This window comes from Mya arenaria, chromosome 17 (assembly GCF_026914265.1).
Source record: "Mya arenaria isolate MELC-2E11 chromosome 17, ASM2691426v1".
Lineage (NCBI taxonomy): Eukaryota > Metazoa > Mollusca > Bivalvia > Myida > Myidae > Mya > Mya arenaria.
Genome location: NC_069138.1, coordinates 39,351,076 through 39,369,769, shown reverse-complemented (window position 1 = coordinate 39,369,769; position 18,694 = coordinate 39,351,076). Strand labels below are relative to the sequence as shown.

At 34.4% G+C, this 18,694-nt stretch overlaps 1 protein-coding gene across 2 annotated transcripts in view; it reads right to left on the bottom strand.

Annotated features, from left to right (window-relative positions):
• LOC128223983 (ubiquitin carboxyl-terminal hydrolase 20-like) overlaps nucleotides 1-16,938 on the bottom strand; it is a 31,452-nt gene extending 14,514 nt beyond the window's left edge. For both annotated transcript variants that reach the window (XM_052933541.1, XM_052933542.1), the window contains exons 1-16: nucleotides 16,847-16,938; nucleotides 11,840-11,929; nucleotides 11,099-11,218; nucleotides 10,589-10,689; nucleotides 9,907-10,058; nucleotides 9,243-9,312; nucleotides 8,796-8,909; nucleotides 8,168-8,246; nucleotides 6,192-6,831; nucleotides 5,243-5,334; nucleotides 4,083-4,249; nucleotides 2,908-3,012; nucleotides 2,179-2,336; nucleotides 1,475-1,540; nucleotides 501-627; nucleotides 80-143 (exon numbers count right to left, since the gene is read on the bottom strand). In XM_052933541.1, coding sequence (XP_052789501.1) covers nucleotides 80-143; nucleotides 501-627; nucleotides 1,475-1,540; nucleotides 2,179-2,336; nucleotides 2,908-3,012; nucleotides 4,083-4,249; nucleotides 5,243-5,334; nucleotides 6,192-6,831; nucleotides 8,168-8,246; nucleotides 8,796-8,909; nucleotides 9,243-9,312; nucleotides 9,907-10,058; nucleotides 10,589-10,689; nucleotides 11,099-11,218; nucleotides 11,840-11,920 — 2,136 coding nt within the window. In that variant the 5' untranslated portion in view covers nucleotides 11,921-11,929; nucleotides 16,847-16,938. The remainder of the gene's footprint in view (nucleotides 1-79; nucleotides 144-500; nucleotides 628-1,474; nucleotides 1,541-2,178; nucleotides 2,337-2,907; nucleotides 3,013-4,082; nucleotides 4,250-5,242; nucleotides 5,335-6,191; nucleotides 6,832-8,167; nucleotides 8,247-8,795; nucleotides 8,910-9,242; nucleotides 9,313-9,906; nucleotides 10,059-10,588; nucleotides 10,690-11,098; nucleotides 11,219-11,839; nucleotides 11,930-16,846) is intronic.
• Between the last annotated feature and the right edge of the window lie 1,756 nt (nucleotides 16,939-18,694).

Below are 18,694 nucleotides of genomic sequence, written 5' to 3'. Positions count from 1 at the left end.
GAGAAATAATTTGCAAACCCCCCTTATAATGTTATTGATAAAGCTGGTGCTTTAAAATCTTAAGTGGCTGGGTACACACCTCTCGATTATTCATGAGGTCCATGGCCTCTTGGCGAACACTGTGCATGTGGTCATTGCGCTTCCTGAAACAATAAGTATATAACTGAAGCCATTTACAATCTATTGTTCATGTGGTCATTGTGCTAACCAACACAATAAATATATATCTAATGCTATCTTTAATCTTTTATTCATGTGGTCATTGTGCTTCCTGAAACAATACATACATATCTGCAGCCATTTATAATCTATTAATCACGCGGTCATTGTGCTTCCTGAAACAATAAGCACATATTTGAAGCCATTTACAAACTATGGTTTACATGCACTATTAGTATCACAATAGAATGAAGATTATGACAATTTCTCAGTTAATTATCATTCAGTAAACAGACCTTCAGACGTTACAGAACTATGTGTTTAAACTTTTAATCAATTACCTGTAGAAGAGGACATAAGCCTCACAGTTGACTACCTGACTCACGTCTACTTCAGTCACATATTGATCATCAAACTCGTACCACAGCTCCGTGAACACATTCTGACAGTATGCTGTGTAGTGACCCCCTAAAATAGTAAGCATATTACCTTTATGATTTGTTAAACAGTTCTTATATGAGGTCATATACTGAAGATCAAACTGGCAATACTGTTCTGTGTATATCCTATGACCATCTGTGCTATCATGAGGAACACTCTTGACTAAGGGGCATTACTCAATAATCATAAAAGCCAGAGTTATGGGTCTTGCTGCATATGTGTGTATTGTCTCTTGCAGAATTTAGTTCTTGAAAGTCAGCAATGATGATAAAAACACCTAGGCTATGATAATACCTCACCTATTCTTGCACAGTGAGAACCTGATCATAGAACCCAACTGAGTAATCTATGTTACCCTAGGGTCTGATTTTTCAATTTGGTCTAGAAACACATTGCCATTATTAATGAGTTATTCAACATATATGTTAATTATGACGACCAAACCGGCTTTGGATACTGGTCGATACATAAGGGGTAACCATATATGCTAACTAACGCAACATAATGTAATGTCACATGTGATAAGAACAAAAACATGACTAACATGCCAATATCATCGTATCAACATAAAACTAACAATCTCATCCATACAGTGTGCACAATGTACCAAGATATAACATATAATTTTATACAATTAATATTGAATATTCTTAATACTAGCTAGCAGCAGCCAATCATATTAAACTTAGAATTATCGGTTGTCTACAGGTAATTGTTTATGCTTGTTAGCACACTTAAATGATTTGATTGGTTAATATTATTTTTGAAAAATATTGACTTATCAACGAACATTTTGGCAAATTTAAACCACATCAAAGAATTAACCAGATTTATACATCTGGCTGAAGACCCCTATAAACTAATCCAACCATACCTCCTGCTGTTCCATGGTGACATATGACAGCTACCAGGTCATAGACAGTGACTTGACTGGTGTGATCTGAAACAAATAATCAGTTCTACTTACTTCTTAAAAGAATTCTAACCACTCATCATTGAAGAATTTCATACTTACCGGTACATTCATTTATCAGATTGTGTGATGAGTCAGGGCTTTCATTTCAGACCTTCAGTTTTGATTTGAGGAAAACAACAAAGGCTTAATTGACACATCAACATTTTTTACCCATATAAAATCACACATTGGTAATTGGTAATTTACACCTGAGTACTTAAAGGCTGATAAAAGCGCTGATGAATGTTACTTTCTTCATTTCTTTTTTAAAATATTAAATTTCCTAGATAGATAGATAGATAGATTTATTTCGGCATAGGAAGCATATACATAGTTAACAACATAACATAGGATAAAATAATGAGCATTATTAAATACTATATCACATACGAGAAAACTATGACATACACACCAACACCAAGGATAACACAAAAAAGGGCAAGCCCTTATTTCCATTGTGGTCCTTAAACAAGTAATTTCCTCAATGATTATCACTTTTAATTTTCTTAGCTTGGAGCCTTTTTTACAAAAATAGTTTCCAAACATTATTTTTGTCATTTAAGAGATTAACCTACTTTTATAACATTGCATTAAAGTTTCCTTATTGAGTTCTCATTACCAACCTTTGTGTAGGTAAGGTTTCATATCCAAGTTGGTTAGGGGAAATGAGACATAGGTGCTGATTTTGGAGGAGTAAAACTCGTGACGGAATCGCTTCAGGTGAATACAGAGCACCTCTGGCAATTCCAAAACCTTGGAGTACTTCAAGCCATTCCTAAGTCTGAAAAAGATTTTACCATCAATTAACATTGGGCCAATGTTAACTGCCTTTAACTGTTAAAGTTAGCAACATTCTTAACTTAATCATTGTGAACTTTCAAATATTTAATCATGAAAGTTTCATGGAGACCTGTGATACTTTTCACAAATGTTGAGACAACTGATTTTAAGATTTGCTTGTTTAACTTTGATATATCAGCACACCATTAAATATTTCACCTTTTAATGTTAATGACGATTATGTTAACATAGAACACACATTTTCAACGCTATTCATTTGTGATATCACGTCCAAAGTTCAACACTACTTTCATTAATCATACAACAATTATTTTTCAATATCATATTATTTCAAGGAGACATTGATATCTATGATATAAAAATCTAAATACAATATGGTCATCATTCAGTATCTAAGAATGAATACACTAATAATTAAAGAACAATACTGTAAACATGAACTCATTCATTTAGAAATTCTATATATTATACTATTTCGCACTAATGTAAGTATTACAGAAATCCATTAATAATAAGAGTAATTAAAATGAAATTAAATGAACTAGCCCTACTTTTTACACTTCTCACAGCTGTACATGTTATCCCCCTTGAGTTCATCTGCTGAAAAGAATGCTGCGAGGCAGTCTTGAAGGTTCACCATTGGGCCCATAAACCAACTGAAATATGCATGTCAATGAGCTGCACATACTTTATACAGATGATTACTTTAACACCATTCTCCAATGATAACAATAACATTCTTATATAAAGCCTAATAAAAAAAATAAAAAAAGAGCTGTCACAGAGACAGCGCTCTCGACTATTCAGCCACTTTTAAGATAAGAAGTTTTAATGAAACATGCATGGATCACTATAAAATAATATTAAATGCCGAACTTTATCCAGAACTTCTATGTCAAATAATAAAGGGGCAAAATTTATATTATATGCAAGATAGAGTTATCATTCTTCATTGTTTAAAGTTACAATGCAATACATCTAGCAGTTGCCGAGTTATTGACTTACATGTGCTTACATACAAAACCTTAATTGCTTAGTTGAATAATAAAGGGCAATAGTTTGCAAAACATCTAGTTTTTCAACTAGGTTGGATAGTTGGGAACAAATGTCTTAAGTTTCAATGCAATACATGTTAATTTGCTTTGATATTGACTTAAATGTGGTAACATGCAAAACCTTAACCAGAAGTTCTGAGTAAAAAAATAAAGGGCCATAATTAGCGTTATATGCAAACTAAAGTTACCTAACTTGGTTATACAAGCAGGTTGGATGGTTGAGTAGCGTTGTATAAAGTCTCAAAACAATACAACAAGTAGTTGCTGAGATATTAACCTGTTAGTGCTAACATGCAAAACCTTAACCAGAATTTCTAAGTAGAATAATAAAGGACAATAGTTTGCATAATATTCAAGATAGAGTTATCTAACTTGATTAATTAAGTAAGTTGGATAGTTGGGAACACTTGTCAAAAGCTTCAATGCAGCGCATGATGTATTAACTGAGATATTTACTTAAATGTGGTTACATGCAAAAACCAAGGTGTGACGCCGTCGCTTAGATTTAAGTAGAATAGCTCTCCTTATTCTTCCAATAGTAGAGCTAAAAAGGCTACCTACTCTACCTGCTTTTGAAAAGAATGTAAGTTGAAGTGTAACCCTAACCAAAACATTTTTTGGCCCTTGGACCAACTTTGATTTTTATTGAAACAGGCCTCTGATTTCCATACCTTCTCAAGTAGCCATACATCCAATGTAGCCAGCTCTGGTGGACCTCACTACATGCCTTCAGTTTCTGCCCGGCAACATGACTGGTTGATGCATGAAGCATATGAACATGATCCTTGGATGGAATGGGCAAGGATAAGTCTTGAAATGTCTCCTTGGTTGTTGAAACCTGATAATAAAAGGAGATACCTAATGCGTTTGTGGGATATTCCTTATAAATAATTTAACACCCCAACTGGTTAACAACATAGCTAGTTCATGCATGCATCCTTTGAGGGAATTGGCAGAGATGAAATGCCTCCTTGGTTGTTGAAACCTGACAAATTAAGGTACATAACTTGTATTTGTGAGATCTTATGTATTTTAACACTCTTAATCCCCGTTTTCTGTCCTGCAACATGAGTCATTGATACATGCACAGTGTTGGGTTTTTTCCAACAAATTTCCGATGCTTAATCATACACTTTTAATTATTTTTATTTCATCTAAAAATTGGCCCCCTCCCCACCCCCAATGGTCTTTGCATGGAATAGTTTTGTATTCTTGAAGAAATCGATCACATTCTTTTATCCTTTTTGCCCATTTTTAAACCATTCTTGCCAATTTCTTGACACAACTTTTCTTGATCAGTAAGGCCCTGACCCGCTTCCCAAAATGGTGGAATAACACTGATGCACTATATGAACATTGACTTCTGAGGGTACCAGCAAACATGTTTTTAAAAGTTGTTAACAACAACAAGGCAAGATACTTGTTTGAGGGTGACACTATAAAGTGAGGTTACTTGTATTTGAAGGATACACTACAAGGGGAGATAACTTGCATTTGAGGGTGACGGTATATAGGGAGATAATTTGCATTTGAGGGTTACCCTACAAAGCGAGATAACTTGTATTTGAAGGATACACTACAAGGGGAGATAATTTGTACTTAAAAGAGTTTCAGTCAAATGGGAGAAAACTGGTCTTTTGGGGGTATTCTTAATTGTTTAACATATGCTTAAGATTAATTTGTTCACATCGCCAATTCCAACAATGACTTTAAAATGCCTTACAAAGCAATGGCATTTCTATTTTCTTAAAGAAAAAGAGTCAATGATGAAATTGCAAATCTAAAAAGCTTTCATTTACGAATATGATTTAAACAGAGGAACATGACATACCCTTTCACAAGTAAGACACTGCACTGAGCTGTTCAGTTTGCCATCAAAGATGTCTGATATCACACTCCGGTATTGCACATTCTTCCCCGGTCCTGAAATATGATATGCAATATTTTGTGTTACTGTTGGCATAGTGATATATATACAAAATACTTGTACATTGAAGAAAAAAAGTTTGTTGCTTGCATCTCTGTTAATCTTGATTAAAAATAATTATTTTGAAGTTCTTTTTTTATAAAAATAATATTAAATAATAATAAAGATATTAACCTATGTGTGCTTACACGCAAAACCTTAACCAGAATTTCTAAGTTGAATAATAAAGGGCAATTATTTGCATTAAATACAAATTAGAGTTATCTGACTTGGTTAATTAAGTAGGTTGGATGGTTGAGTACCATTGTATTAAGTCTCAATGCAATACAATGTACATCAAGTAATTGCTGAGATATTAACCTATGTGTGCTAACATGCAAAACCTTAACCAGAATGTCCAAGCCAAATAATAAAGGCCTATTATTTGCAATATATTCAAATAAGTGTTATCTAACTTCATTAATTTAGTAGGTTAGATAGTTGGAAATACATATCCAAAGTTTCAATGCAATAAATGATGTATTTACTGAGATAATGACTTAAAGGTGCTTACATGCAAAACCTTAACAAAGGTTAACTCTGGTAGCCCGAATGGGCTAGTGGATTCCAATCCGAATTTCGTACACTGTTATCATAATTTCTTCATCAACAATTCACAAATCCTGAATGAACGTTCTAAATATTAGCTTTCCTGTATTTACGCATGAATTGGTAACATCACAGCATTCCACATGCTCAGCATTTGTAGTATTCAATTTATAAGCGTCTAGGCACTGAGACCGTTATTAATTTAAGTAATTAATAAGCAACGACTGTGTTACATCCCATTTCATTATGGTTTTAAAATTCATACCTGAATGAGTAGTGTAGCTTGAACCTGATTTTTGCCTAGCCTTTGACCTATTTCCCAGCCCCTCTCCTCTCTCTGATGACCCTGACACTCTTCTCCTACCACGAACACGCCCTCTTGCAGGCTCCGATTCAGCGTCTACAAATTCCCCAGAATCACTCCTCTGATCATCAGTACCAATGCTAACATTTTCTGCACTACGTATTGACCTATTTGCATGGTCTTTCTTTTCTTTAAGCTTAGAGGTCCTGTTAGAAAAATCATCTGATCTGCTGATCCCACTTTCTGAGCTGAACGAATTGCTTGTTTTCTTCTGCGATCTTAATTCACGAGAGTTTGATGAAATATTAAGATGAGCCAGTTCATTTCCTTGATCCTCGTCACTAAATCCATTCTGACTAACAGAATCCTTCTCACTTCCTAATGCAGAGTCACATGTCTCATAGTCACAATCTGATTGGCTGCTCGTGCTGCTAGTATCCATTGGGATCTGTCCATCTTTTTTTATCTGACCAATCACTGGTGAGCTTTTATGCTCATGAATATTTGACTCCTCCTCCCTATCCTCATGGTTATCTTTGATTGGCTGCTTTAGTTCTTCATGTAACTGGTCCATGAAACATCTCAAGAATTCTTGAGTATCCTATTAGAGAAATCAATTTTTTTATAATTTTACATAAAACAGTTGTTTAAAAGTTTAAGAAATATATTTGAGAATAATGTAATGTGATGTTAGCCATATATGTACAGACCTGTTGAACCACATTCAGGGGCAGTATAACAGAAGCATAATCATCTCAAGAAAATGTTATTGTGCAATTTCGAATTGTAATATTTCTTGAGAATAATAATATCTGTCATGTGTTCCTGTTCCGGATAGAAAAATCCGACCCGAGGGCACCTGCGTTGCCAGGTAACGAGGCTTGCCGAGTTACCGGCTACGCAGCGTGCCCGAGGGTCGGATTTTTCTATCCGGAACGGACACACATGATAGATATTTTTTCTAGCATACCTTTAATTACATTTTTTGTGAAGAAAATACATTAGAAAGCGCATTTTTGTACATTTCACCAAAAAGCGCGTGCGATGATGTTTACTGACGTCATGACGCGCAGTAATTTGTATTCACCGCATACGTCAATAAGTTCCTTCGATATCACCTCTTTTAAGGGTTATTTTGTTTTGTTTTTGAGGAATATTTTTGTAAAGTTAATGTTAATCGAACTCATCTATTGAAATCTCATAACTATGGTTACATTTAGTGATTAATAAAAGAAAATGAAAGTATTACGTCACAGTGCGTGACTCATCTGGCATGGGGGGATGCCAGATGGAGTTTTCCAGCACGGCTGAATTCACCGGAAATGCCTATCCGGTGTGCTAGAAACTTCATTATAGCTAGATTTATCATTTGGACAAATGTGATTTTGCAGCAGGATGTATGTCTATAGAGGAAAGAGTAAATGCTGCTGGTCAATAATTACACTGGTCAGACCCAATTCTTGACCAGAGATGACCCATTTTTACACTGGTCCTAAAAAAAATATGACATATTCTTCAATCTTGAAGATTGGATGAACACTGTTGATTTAATGAAAGGAATAAGAAACTGTCAAACAAAAAATTTGTCTTAATATTTGACCTAGTCACCATGTTTTTGACCGGAGAGAACAATTTTTCACACTGGTCAACTAATATTCTCACCAAGTTACATGAAGATTGGATATTTTAACAAAATTCAGGCTAAAAACTAATGCTTTAAAATTGTTGTTTTTTAACTTCAGAATAAACATAATGCATACTACTTTCTTAAAGATGATTTTTTGTTGTAAAGAAATTGCTGAATGGATGAAAAAGGTACAATCTTAAACTTATGATTCTTTAGCAATACACCCCATGCCTCCACACATATTACAAGAATATCCCTTTGATTGCTCAACATGGATAGATAGTAAAGGAGATAAACTTGAAACCCCTACCTGTTGAGCATATCCCCTGAACATGGGGTGGACCAGTTTGATACCGCTCACAACACTGCTGGGTACCATGTAACTTGGCCTAAAAATACATACACATAATATGTAATTACATAATGGTAAGTGCTCTATTCAACTATTTTGGGAAGGGGGTCAGGGACTTCAGATTGGATAAAATGGATCATTTCGACTTAATGTGGTAATTTCGAACTTGGCGTGGAAATGACAAAGAATGCTATAACAAATAGGCAGAGAAGGTAAGGTTTGTTTCTGTAAGAGTACACCAGATTTACCATACAAAAACACATTAACTAGGGTCCTTTTCAATGAAATAATGGGTATAAAAAGAACACCGATACCATTTTCAATTCTTATGCACCCTTTGAACTGGATACAAGCCAAAAAGGAATTTGGGCTTTTGAAATCAATATATAAAGTTTACTTAAACAGCCAATTATTTTTAGGTTTTGGCTCTTTAAACTTCAAGTCATTCTCTTTTTAAACCCAAGCGTGTGTAAGGGTAGGTTTATTGTTGGCCTTCCAAGTTAAATTCCTGACACTCATGTTTTTTAAATCAATCTTTTCCTTAAATGAAACTTATTTGACACTGTAATTTCATACCAGAACTCACCTTTTTCTATGCCAGATTTCATTCATCAGCTTCATATAGCTGGTACTAATGCGGGGCGACTTATCTGGATGGACAAATCCTGGGCAGTCAAGAAAATATCTTGTCAGTGGGGGGCTGAAAAAGAGATTAAGAAACAATTGTTAATGATTATAACACTTTAACTTACAAGAGTACGTCACAATGATTAGGTAAGGCCAGTCCAAAGTGATTCTATCTTCAGCAAAGTTGGGTGTGTATTTTTTCGGCTTTATGATCACAAAAAACAAAAACAATACACAAAATTGAGCACCCCCCTCCCGATATCTTACATGTTCTTAAAATATTTTTTTTAACTCTTAGTGATTATCAATTTTTACAGTTTTTTGCTGACTAAAGGACAATGACCGGTTTTCAACAATACTCAATCACTATTTAATCCCTACATGAAGCTAATGAATTGTTTCTCACCAATTTGAGAGTGCTTGTAAGGCAGCATTAAGGTAGCACGTGTTCCCAAGATTCTGCAGCCCCGTCAATCCTGCAAATATAAAGAACACTTGTTTAAATTTACTTTACTCTCTCTAGTTTAATTGCTGACAATCAGTCAGACTTCTTATCATTACTTACATGTCATTTCAACAAACAAATGATTAAAATACAAATAATTAGAGTTGGATGATTGGACAAATTGCATAACTGATTATCGAATCAAAACGGACAACTAAAATCGATCATTGAGTCGGATATAATCAAAGGAATGAAAATATGAACTAAATATTGGTATCAAACTATAGTTCATGTTTGTTTTAATAATTTTTTTGCCCTGTACATTACCTAATTGACCATAAATAAGGAATTCAAAAAGAATAAATTCACAAGTTAATTTTTGTATGTACTTGTACATCCATTCCACTATAACTGATATATAACATTATCCTGCAACAAATGATTTTATACATGTGCATTTTATGTTGTTGTTTTTTAAATAAAGTAATACCATTCCATAAAAAATTATTATGGATAATCACAATTGATTGAAACCATTGTTTGATTATTATTCCATTTAATTTTATCATCACACCATCACTACCAATAGTCTATTATAATATTATAAAATAATTATATTAACAACCTTTAGGTTTAACATTGTGCATGCCAATGTCTTCATCTGGTTCTGACTCACTGTCTTCGAAACCAAACACACTGTGGTGAGGAGAGTTTTCTGCAGTTATCTCCCCTTGGACATCCATTTCTTCCTCCAATGTAGAGGGCTTGTCTGGAATCCTACACGGGAAATAGAGGTTTAAAGCTGTAGAATTGTACACTTCATTTGAAAAAGTTTTCTTTTCAAATATATTTTAAAAACAAATTCTGAGAATTGTCTGCAGTTATCTTCTCTGAAAGGTCTGTTTCTTAGTTTAAACATATTTATTTTACAATGATTGTGAAACAAGTTATTACATTATAGTTTTCAGTCTCATTGGCACAATTTTACGTGAAGGTGTGGTCTTGTGTCTGTTTCTTCCACCTAAGTTGACGGCTTGACATTTATTTTACCAAACATTAACTGAAGACAAATCTTAAAGTACATTGCATTAGTTTCACTAAACTCCTATGTTCAATCTAACTCATGAGATAGTTGCTTTTTTCTAATATATATTGTCATCTACTCACATCATGCTTATAATGGTCACTCTGGTGATCTTAGATCTTAATCGGACAATGTGTTACCCTGACAGTAACCCTATTTTTCACCAGTGACAGTAATGAATTATTACTGTTTGGGCTTATTCAACATTTCTCATCACACTTACATGAATGCAGGGCTGTTCTTGTCATGGAACACTTCACTCTCACAGCGATAACACCAGATACGGAGTGTGGATAAGTTGATGGACAGGCAGTGACTATGGCTCTAAAACAATACATACAGACTAAATTGTGTAGGCTCACAAAAATACATAATCTCAAGTATGCTGAACATGCATTTTTAATGCAATTTGACTACCAATTTATGCATTTGCCAATGTGTAGTTACCAGGACAGTCTACTTAAAAAAAAATAATTTAAAGCTATTAAATAAAGCGACATTAGATAAGCAGTTGAGTTTGCTTTGGGTTACTTGACTGTAGACTGTTAAAGGAAAGTTCAGGAAAGTGTTTGCTTTGTTTTCTTGTTTGAATTGTTCTTTTGTAAATGCAAAATTTAAAGCATATTGTTTTTCACAACTCTTAAGGGCCCTCGACCCATTCACAAAAAGGTGAGAAAACAACCCACTGAGTTTGGTCATAAATAAGAATTCAAAACCGAGCCCTTGACCCTACCTCAGCATGCTGTGAGCTGTGGTCCTTTCCAGACTCCCCACATCCAATATAGGAACAGCTGCCAATCAGACACAACCACAAGTTCTTTTCTTTGGACTCACAACTATCACAATGCTCAGTCTGAAGAGGAGCAAACCAACAAGTAAGATGTGTTGAAGTGCCACCAGCAGGCATCACTTACATTAGAAGGGATGGGTGGTAGTAATTGGATAATCCCCTCAATTAGGGTTAAAGCCAGGTTTAATGAAGAACAGGATGCTGCTGATATATTATTAAAACTAAACTGCATGATGAACAAGTAGCGTAAAGTTGCAAAATTGTTTTGTGACTTATGATAACTAATCATGTACCAATTACATGCAGTATTATATGAACACTGACAACGTTCAGAATTTAAATCAAACCTAGGACCCCCTGCTACAGATTCTAATATGAAAAAAGACAAATAATATTTAAGTTGGTATATATTTATAATCATATAGAAAGTTCTTAAACAAAAGGATGTATTTGATAATCTAAAACATCAAAAGATGTCGGAATGGTGCAAATGCTAGTATCCATTAGGAAAAAAGGGTGCATAAAAGACAGGATGCAGCACCTTCCTATAACTTAATAGCTATCGCCACGTCTCAATGTAAATATCAGAAAAGTCTATTCTTTTTTTGCTTGTTGGCATAAGAACTGAGTTTTTTAGTAACAAAAAATGAGCTTTTCTAAGCCCCTTTAGTTCTATATCTGTACCGTTTGTGCTTTCTTAATTTCCTCCCATGATATTCGTCCGATGCTGGAAACATGGGCACACCTCGATATTTTGCTTGCCATTACTTCATCCTGTGCCAAAATAGTTGAAAAGGAAAGTTTCATTATTCCAAATAAATGACAATCTATGTGGAAATGCCAGTAAGAGCATGCAGTTGCTCATCAAACAGCAAATTCAGTACAATGTTTGCAAGAACAGTTCTAACAGTAATAAGGTGACAATTAAATATTACTTTGGTCAACCCATATTTTGAAGGGTGGGTAGATATGTATGTAGGGTTCCTAATGTAGTTGTTTTTTACTTCCTTACGATAATCACTGATTTGTGTAATAAATCACTAATAAAAAATATGACCGCCATATGATGCCAAGGTAAAGATGATCAATTTATATTCAATTGTTGCCAAAATTAATATACAGTTTATGACTCTATGTTTAAATTTAAGGCACTTTAATAAAACGCCGAGTTATCATTGAAATTAGTTTAAAAAAAAAACCTATACCAGACACACTTTACTTCTCAGGTTTACTCTACTGGTGTCAGAAGTAAAATCAAAAGTGCCTGGAATGGCCAGAAAGGTTAATGTGGAAGGAATGTCATGTGTGTGGGAAAACACCAACGGCCTGGTTAGCTCGGTCAGTCAAACAACAGTGCTAGTGTTCCTGAATGCATGTTTTTGAGCTCCACCACAGGCACACTTTCAATACTAGGTTTACTTTACTGTTGTCAGAAGTAAAAACAAATTCTGTTGAACCCCTTTTCTATAATTTGTATATAGGCTCAAATGTTTCCTTGAGAATGTCGATGGTTTTCTTTACATTTCATATCGAGTAAAAGTACAGTCGTGTTACCCGTAGCGGATCAGTATGGAAACAATGCTGTGCATTGAACAAACGTTTTACATTCTGAGATTGCAACGTTTACAGTTAAAAAGAAAAATATTTCCTCTTTTGATTGACATAAAATAATTCAATTTCAGTGCAGACACAGATTAACTGACCGTTGTTTGCATGTACGAGTAAATGAGGCATTAGCGAACCAAATTTACCAATAACAGATCATGTGACATTCCGATATTGGGGGTTCTCTCAAGCGAGATTTTAGCTGTCAAAACTGACAATCAGTTTGTTTATCTTTTCTGTTAAATATATTTAGTCCCTCTTTTATGCATTTTATAGGTGATATCATGACAGGATGCTTATTTGGTGGTCTGTATCACGTCAAGTCGGTAGAGATCGCATATATGTATTTCAAGATATCTGATTTGTTAAATAATTTCAACAAATTTCCAACTGAAAACACTCAGGTCCAGTTAATTTTGAGAGCTTTTGGACTTTTTATAACTGTATAAAATTTTCAAAATGGATATGAATAATAACTGTGTATGCATGTGCTTGTAAATCTGTGAACTGTTTATGAATAGGATTTACTAATTCTATGCATAGAATAAACTCATGCTGACTGAGATAATTTATTTTCATTTAAAAATAATTTGACAATGATTGAGGATAACAGAATCATAAAATCACAGTAAATCACATTATAATCAAGAATTAAATCACAGACATTTAAAAAGTAAAATATAAACAAATATAATTTATATAAACACATAACAAGTTTACTAGAAATTCTGACCAGCTAGCCTGAGCTAGGTGTTGATATTATGGTACTAACCTATGCAATGATAATGAGGTAACAGGTTAAAAGCTGTTAGAAATACATGTGTAGTACTGTATAAGGTAAACCTATTTCTTAAACCTGAACAAAACACACAGACATCACGAAAACTGGAGTGAACAAGATTGATGGCAAAAGATGCAACAATTTGAATCAAAATTCAAGCTACTTTGAGTATAAAACATTGAACAACTAAACAAAACCATAATCCATATAAAGTACTTTTCAAATCAAAAATTGTAATTTGGAGATTCTTTGATCAATAACATCAAGCAGTTCTATTGCAGGTGAGAAATAATGAGCAACGAATTATCACTAGATTTGTTGAAAACAAAACAATGCCAATTAAATTCTAAATACATTCTAAAGACATATGAATTAACGGATTAGTTTATATATCAGTTTTAGTCCACCTTATTTTAATGGCAATAACAAGTATATCAATGTCAATTAACAACTATTTTCATCACATAACATTTGGGCATCTTTTTGAGTGTTTCTCTTAGCATTTGTATAGTGTTCACTTCATCTTCTGCTGTAAGTACATATTTACATGGAATAACAACGCCACCACCACTCTCAGATGGAGCAGGCCACGGTGGGAAACTGGGCGTTGGTTCACCAGTCATGCTGGCACACATGTGTCCACCCGAATCAAGTACATTGTAAAAACAAAGAATGCATGGTACATGGCCAATTGGAAGGGCAGCTATATCTGACAACTTAAGCTGTCTTTTATCATCTGTTACCATGTCATGTAAAGTGATATCAGACTCAGAAAGTCCAGGAATCCACACAAGGCATGCATCTTTATCTTTGATGTAAGTATATTCCCTATCTACAACAAGCTTTGTCACAGCAGGGTTCCCGCTGGCGATCGCCATTGTCGCCATTTGCGACAAAATCGCAAAAGTGGCGACAACTTTTCAAATTTGGCGAATTTATGGCGACAACGATTTTTTCTAAAATATTTTCTTAAAATGACGTAAGTGGTGACCATGCGGCCTGCATGATAATCGATTCTGTCACTGTCATAAATGAAGCGCATCTGCTGGTGCGACAACAAAAATTAATCCGATAATTAAAGCAAGCAGTCACGGCCCAGTCAACACCTCGCTAATTATTGCAGAATTTTATTGCTTTCACGGATAAACAATGACATCCTTTAACTGTTATGTCTCTTATTAGCAAACAATTTTAATATTTAGCTCAACAGCCTTGTTGTTGCGTAATTATCGTGTCAGTTTAAATATGCAAATTGTAGAATTTTATGTTGTCGGAAAGTCACTTGATATGCAAATTTCGTAATGACGTTTACGCGCTAAAAATAGACTTGCTTTCGGTTTTGTCGCAATTTGTAATTGCTATAAATGCAGCATTCTAAGAGTTCAAAAAGTGTCAAAAAGATTAACAGAAATCAAATAAATAGGATTAAACCCCATTTGATAAGGCTTCTAATATGTTGGCTGGAGTAAAGAGTAGGTAGACAAATTTCTATTAGGAAAGTTATGGCCCTAGTTTGACAATGTATATTTCTTTGAGTTTCCATTTATTCTAAATTTATCTCATAATTTCACAAATGTATTCTTTTATTGTATGCAGGCATTAGACTGAAATCAACATATTGATGTTTATGTCACATTTTTTGCGATATTTTTTTATTTATATACTAGTCCACATACAATGAATTTTGTCAACAGAATAACAATTTGCTATTAATATCTTGTGCTTCATGTACAACAAAATGTTATGCTTTGCACGACAATGTGCTAATTAATTGCAATTTAAGGCTCTTAAAATGCTTAAACCCCATGAGCTTCCGGGGGCTTCGCCCCCTTGGCCCCCACAAGGGCGCTGCCCTGGACCCGTAAGGGGGCCTATCGCGGCCCCCTTAACCCCCCGCGAAAAAGTGGCGACAACTTTTTAGAACCAAGGGGAACCCTGCACAGGGTCAGTTATTGGGGGTTTTATCTTGTACACATGGTACCCCTTTATCACCGAGTTCTCTAATGTGATAGATGTGCAACAGCTTGCTGAAGACTGTGGTTCATCATGGGCTTCCTTGTCTGTGGAGATATCATGGCCTCTTCCTCTTCTGGCTTTGATGGCAGATATATTAGGTGGCGGTGGTACCTGAAAGAAAATCATTTCAATTAAATACAGAATTAGGGAAAACGAAGAAAAAAGTAGAAGACAGCTGGCTAGTCCACACGGCCACCTGAACTTTAAAGATTTCACAAACCATGAGCAAGTAACTTTGAGATTTATTTCAAATAATTTATTTTAAGTGTACACTGCTACAATATGATAATGTTAATGTGATGTTCTGTTCCAGATTCAAATGGTTACTTACCTCCACCAACTCTTCTCAATAAATAATGTTGTCAACTCTGCCCAAATTCAATCTTCATTCATCTGTAGAACACAAGTGATATTTTTAAAAACAATCACAAACTGCATGGTATACACTTATGGAAGTGGCAATCCTCGATACCAATTAAAACACAGGCCTCTTTTAAATTTAAAGCTGATAAATATCATTTTTATGATATTAAGTGAGTACAGTACTGTACATCATATTTATGTATAATAAAAAGTCAAACATTTGAAACTAAATTAGATATGTGTGTTATAATTCATATTTTAATCATAATTAAAGTAACATAAGTATCCAGCAATGTTTGTTTTATGTTTAAAAAAATCGGCAATGACAAACTGGTACAAATTTACTATGTTGAGAGAACCTCTCAAACTCACTGCATGAACAAAATGGCAGTCCGCTATTGGTTAATTACCCACACGTAATTATGACCGCCAAATTCTAACAATTCATTGATGAAAGAAAAGAATGTTATGCATTTTTAAGTGGTTATATATTGACCTTTCATAAAATGTATAAATTGTTCACTTACACATTGTAGTTGGACAAAAAGTTCTCAGAAAAAGCACATGTTGCAATCAAATTGAGGCCGGAACAACTGGGTCAAGTAAACAGTTGCATCGAACGTTCGTATGATACAGATGATTTTGAAGTTCGATTTAACCAATATTTGTTGTGATTTTCACAATCGTTTTAAAGTACATAACTGCCAATTTTTAGAAAAAAATACAATTAAATAAACTTTATAGCGTGTATTCAACAAGAGAGTGATCCGCTATTGGTTATGATCCGCTAAGGGTAACTGGACTAAAACGATAACATAAGAACATAAAGTGTGTAATTAAACCCTGGCCGTTTCATTATTAAGATACATATGAAAATATGAATACTTGATCTTTAAGTATAAAGACAGCCTTGATATATGACTTACATCACCAAAATAGGACTAATATCGCAAAAAGAGAAAATCATGAAAATCACGAAATTGGAAACATTTCCGGAGAAACACTTCCGGTAAAATAGACATAACGGCAAAATTGAAACGCGTTTACCGCGGTATACCTTAAATACGCAAAGATGCGTAAAGACGCGTAAAGATACGTAAAGAGGCGTAAAGATGCTCAAAGTGGCGTAATGGGAAATAAATTTAACTTAAATAAAATATATAAACACTGAAAGTATGGCAATAATGCATATATAGTGTTAACTAAGTGTATAAACAAAAACTGAAATAAATTCGACGATTTTCCCCATGTTTTAAGGGTTTACATAATTAAAAATAATCATATTTACGTTTAATGAGAGTTTAAAAAGAAATAATAAACACTACAAACAAAACACTGCAACAACATATTGAAGCTGGATGTTCCTTCTTTATAATCATACCAAAACTTTAAAAATGTATCAAGAATTAAAAAAGTTAGACCCTAGGGCCGTGTTTTTCATACCTGTTTCTCTGTGTGAAAATACGCGGTTTTCAATAATGACTTTAAGGTAATATTAGCATATTTTTTTAAAGTAGAAATTTAAAAAAAACAACATTTTCTGAAAGGTGGTTGTTTCTTCTTTACAATGATACCAAAATTTATTAAATTGGTAAAGAATTAAAAAAGTTAGACCCTAGGGTCATGTTTTTCTTACCTATACCTCTTTAGAGCCCTATAACCCACCTTATAGGGCCGGATTTTATACTTTGCCATTTACAAAATAAGATTTCCGGTTCGGTGGAATTCCAGCAATTCCGGTTTGGGTTACAAGAAATACCGACCACCATATTGGCTGCCTATATTGACTTATGCGCATGCTTCAAATAAGCTAATACCAGGCCCATAAAAAATGGAAACCATCTCTAATCCTACAGGAAAAGGCAAACGTGGTCACGTGTGTTTGGAAACTGACTGCAGCAGTTGCTCGATCCCAACCAAAGTAAAGGTACGGTCCTACAGTAGTCTGATTTTTGGGCGGGTTGCGTGCCGTCTGGAACGACCACATGTCTGTCTGTCGGGTCCTAGCCTACTATTTACCGAGAACAACCAAGTTTGAGCTCATCTCTAGTGATAACAACCTAATTTCGACCACAACCTATTTTCGACCGCCCCCTGAAGATAGATAAAACACTACTATTTTGCATCACTTCCGGTCAAAATAACCTTCAATTGTTTACCATAATAGTAGAACTGTCAGAAAACTTCACTTGAAAAAGAATGGGAATGCTAGTGTTAAAAAAAACCTTGTTTAAATTGAAACAACACAAATTAGCCATTTTTAGTAATGCCAAATTAAACCCTTTATTTAGAATGATTTCAGGTGTAAAATACTTCTTTAAAATCATGTTATTTTGTCTGGCAGATTAAACACATCTACCAGAGCCTAAAACCTATGCCCTATAGTTTTCTAAGTATAGTGCACTGTTCATTAAAATCGCATCAAAATAGGGTACTGGTTAGCGACCTATTATTTGCCCGTACCACTTTTTCGCCCACCCAGATAAAACCAGTCAAAACAAAATATGTTACAAAAATCAGTCTGATTTTTCATTGCGCCATCATTTTTGACAGATATCAGCTGTTTGTTGCGTTCAAATGTGAGTAGTATGTGAAATTCGACCCAAATAAACATTGTTTACACTTCTGACCTTCTAAGTTGCACGCGGGGATGACATCATCATGTGCGCGCTCATTTGCATGAGGCCCTGTAAGGATTTTTTAATTCTCATTATACCTTGCACTATCAGACGACATTATTGATTTGTCATTATAAAGTATAAAACCGGTGTTGA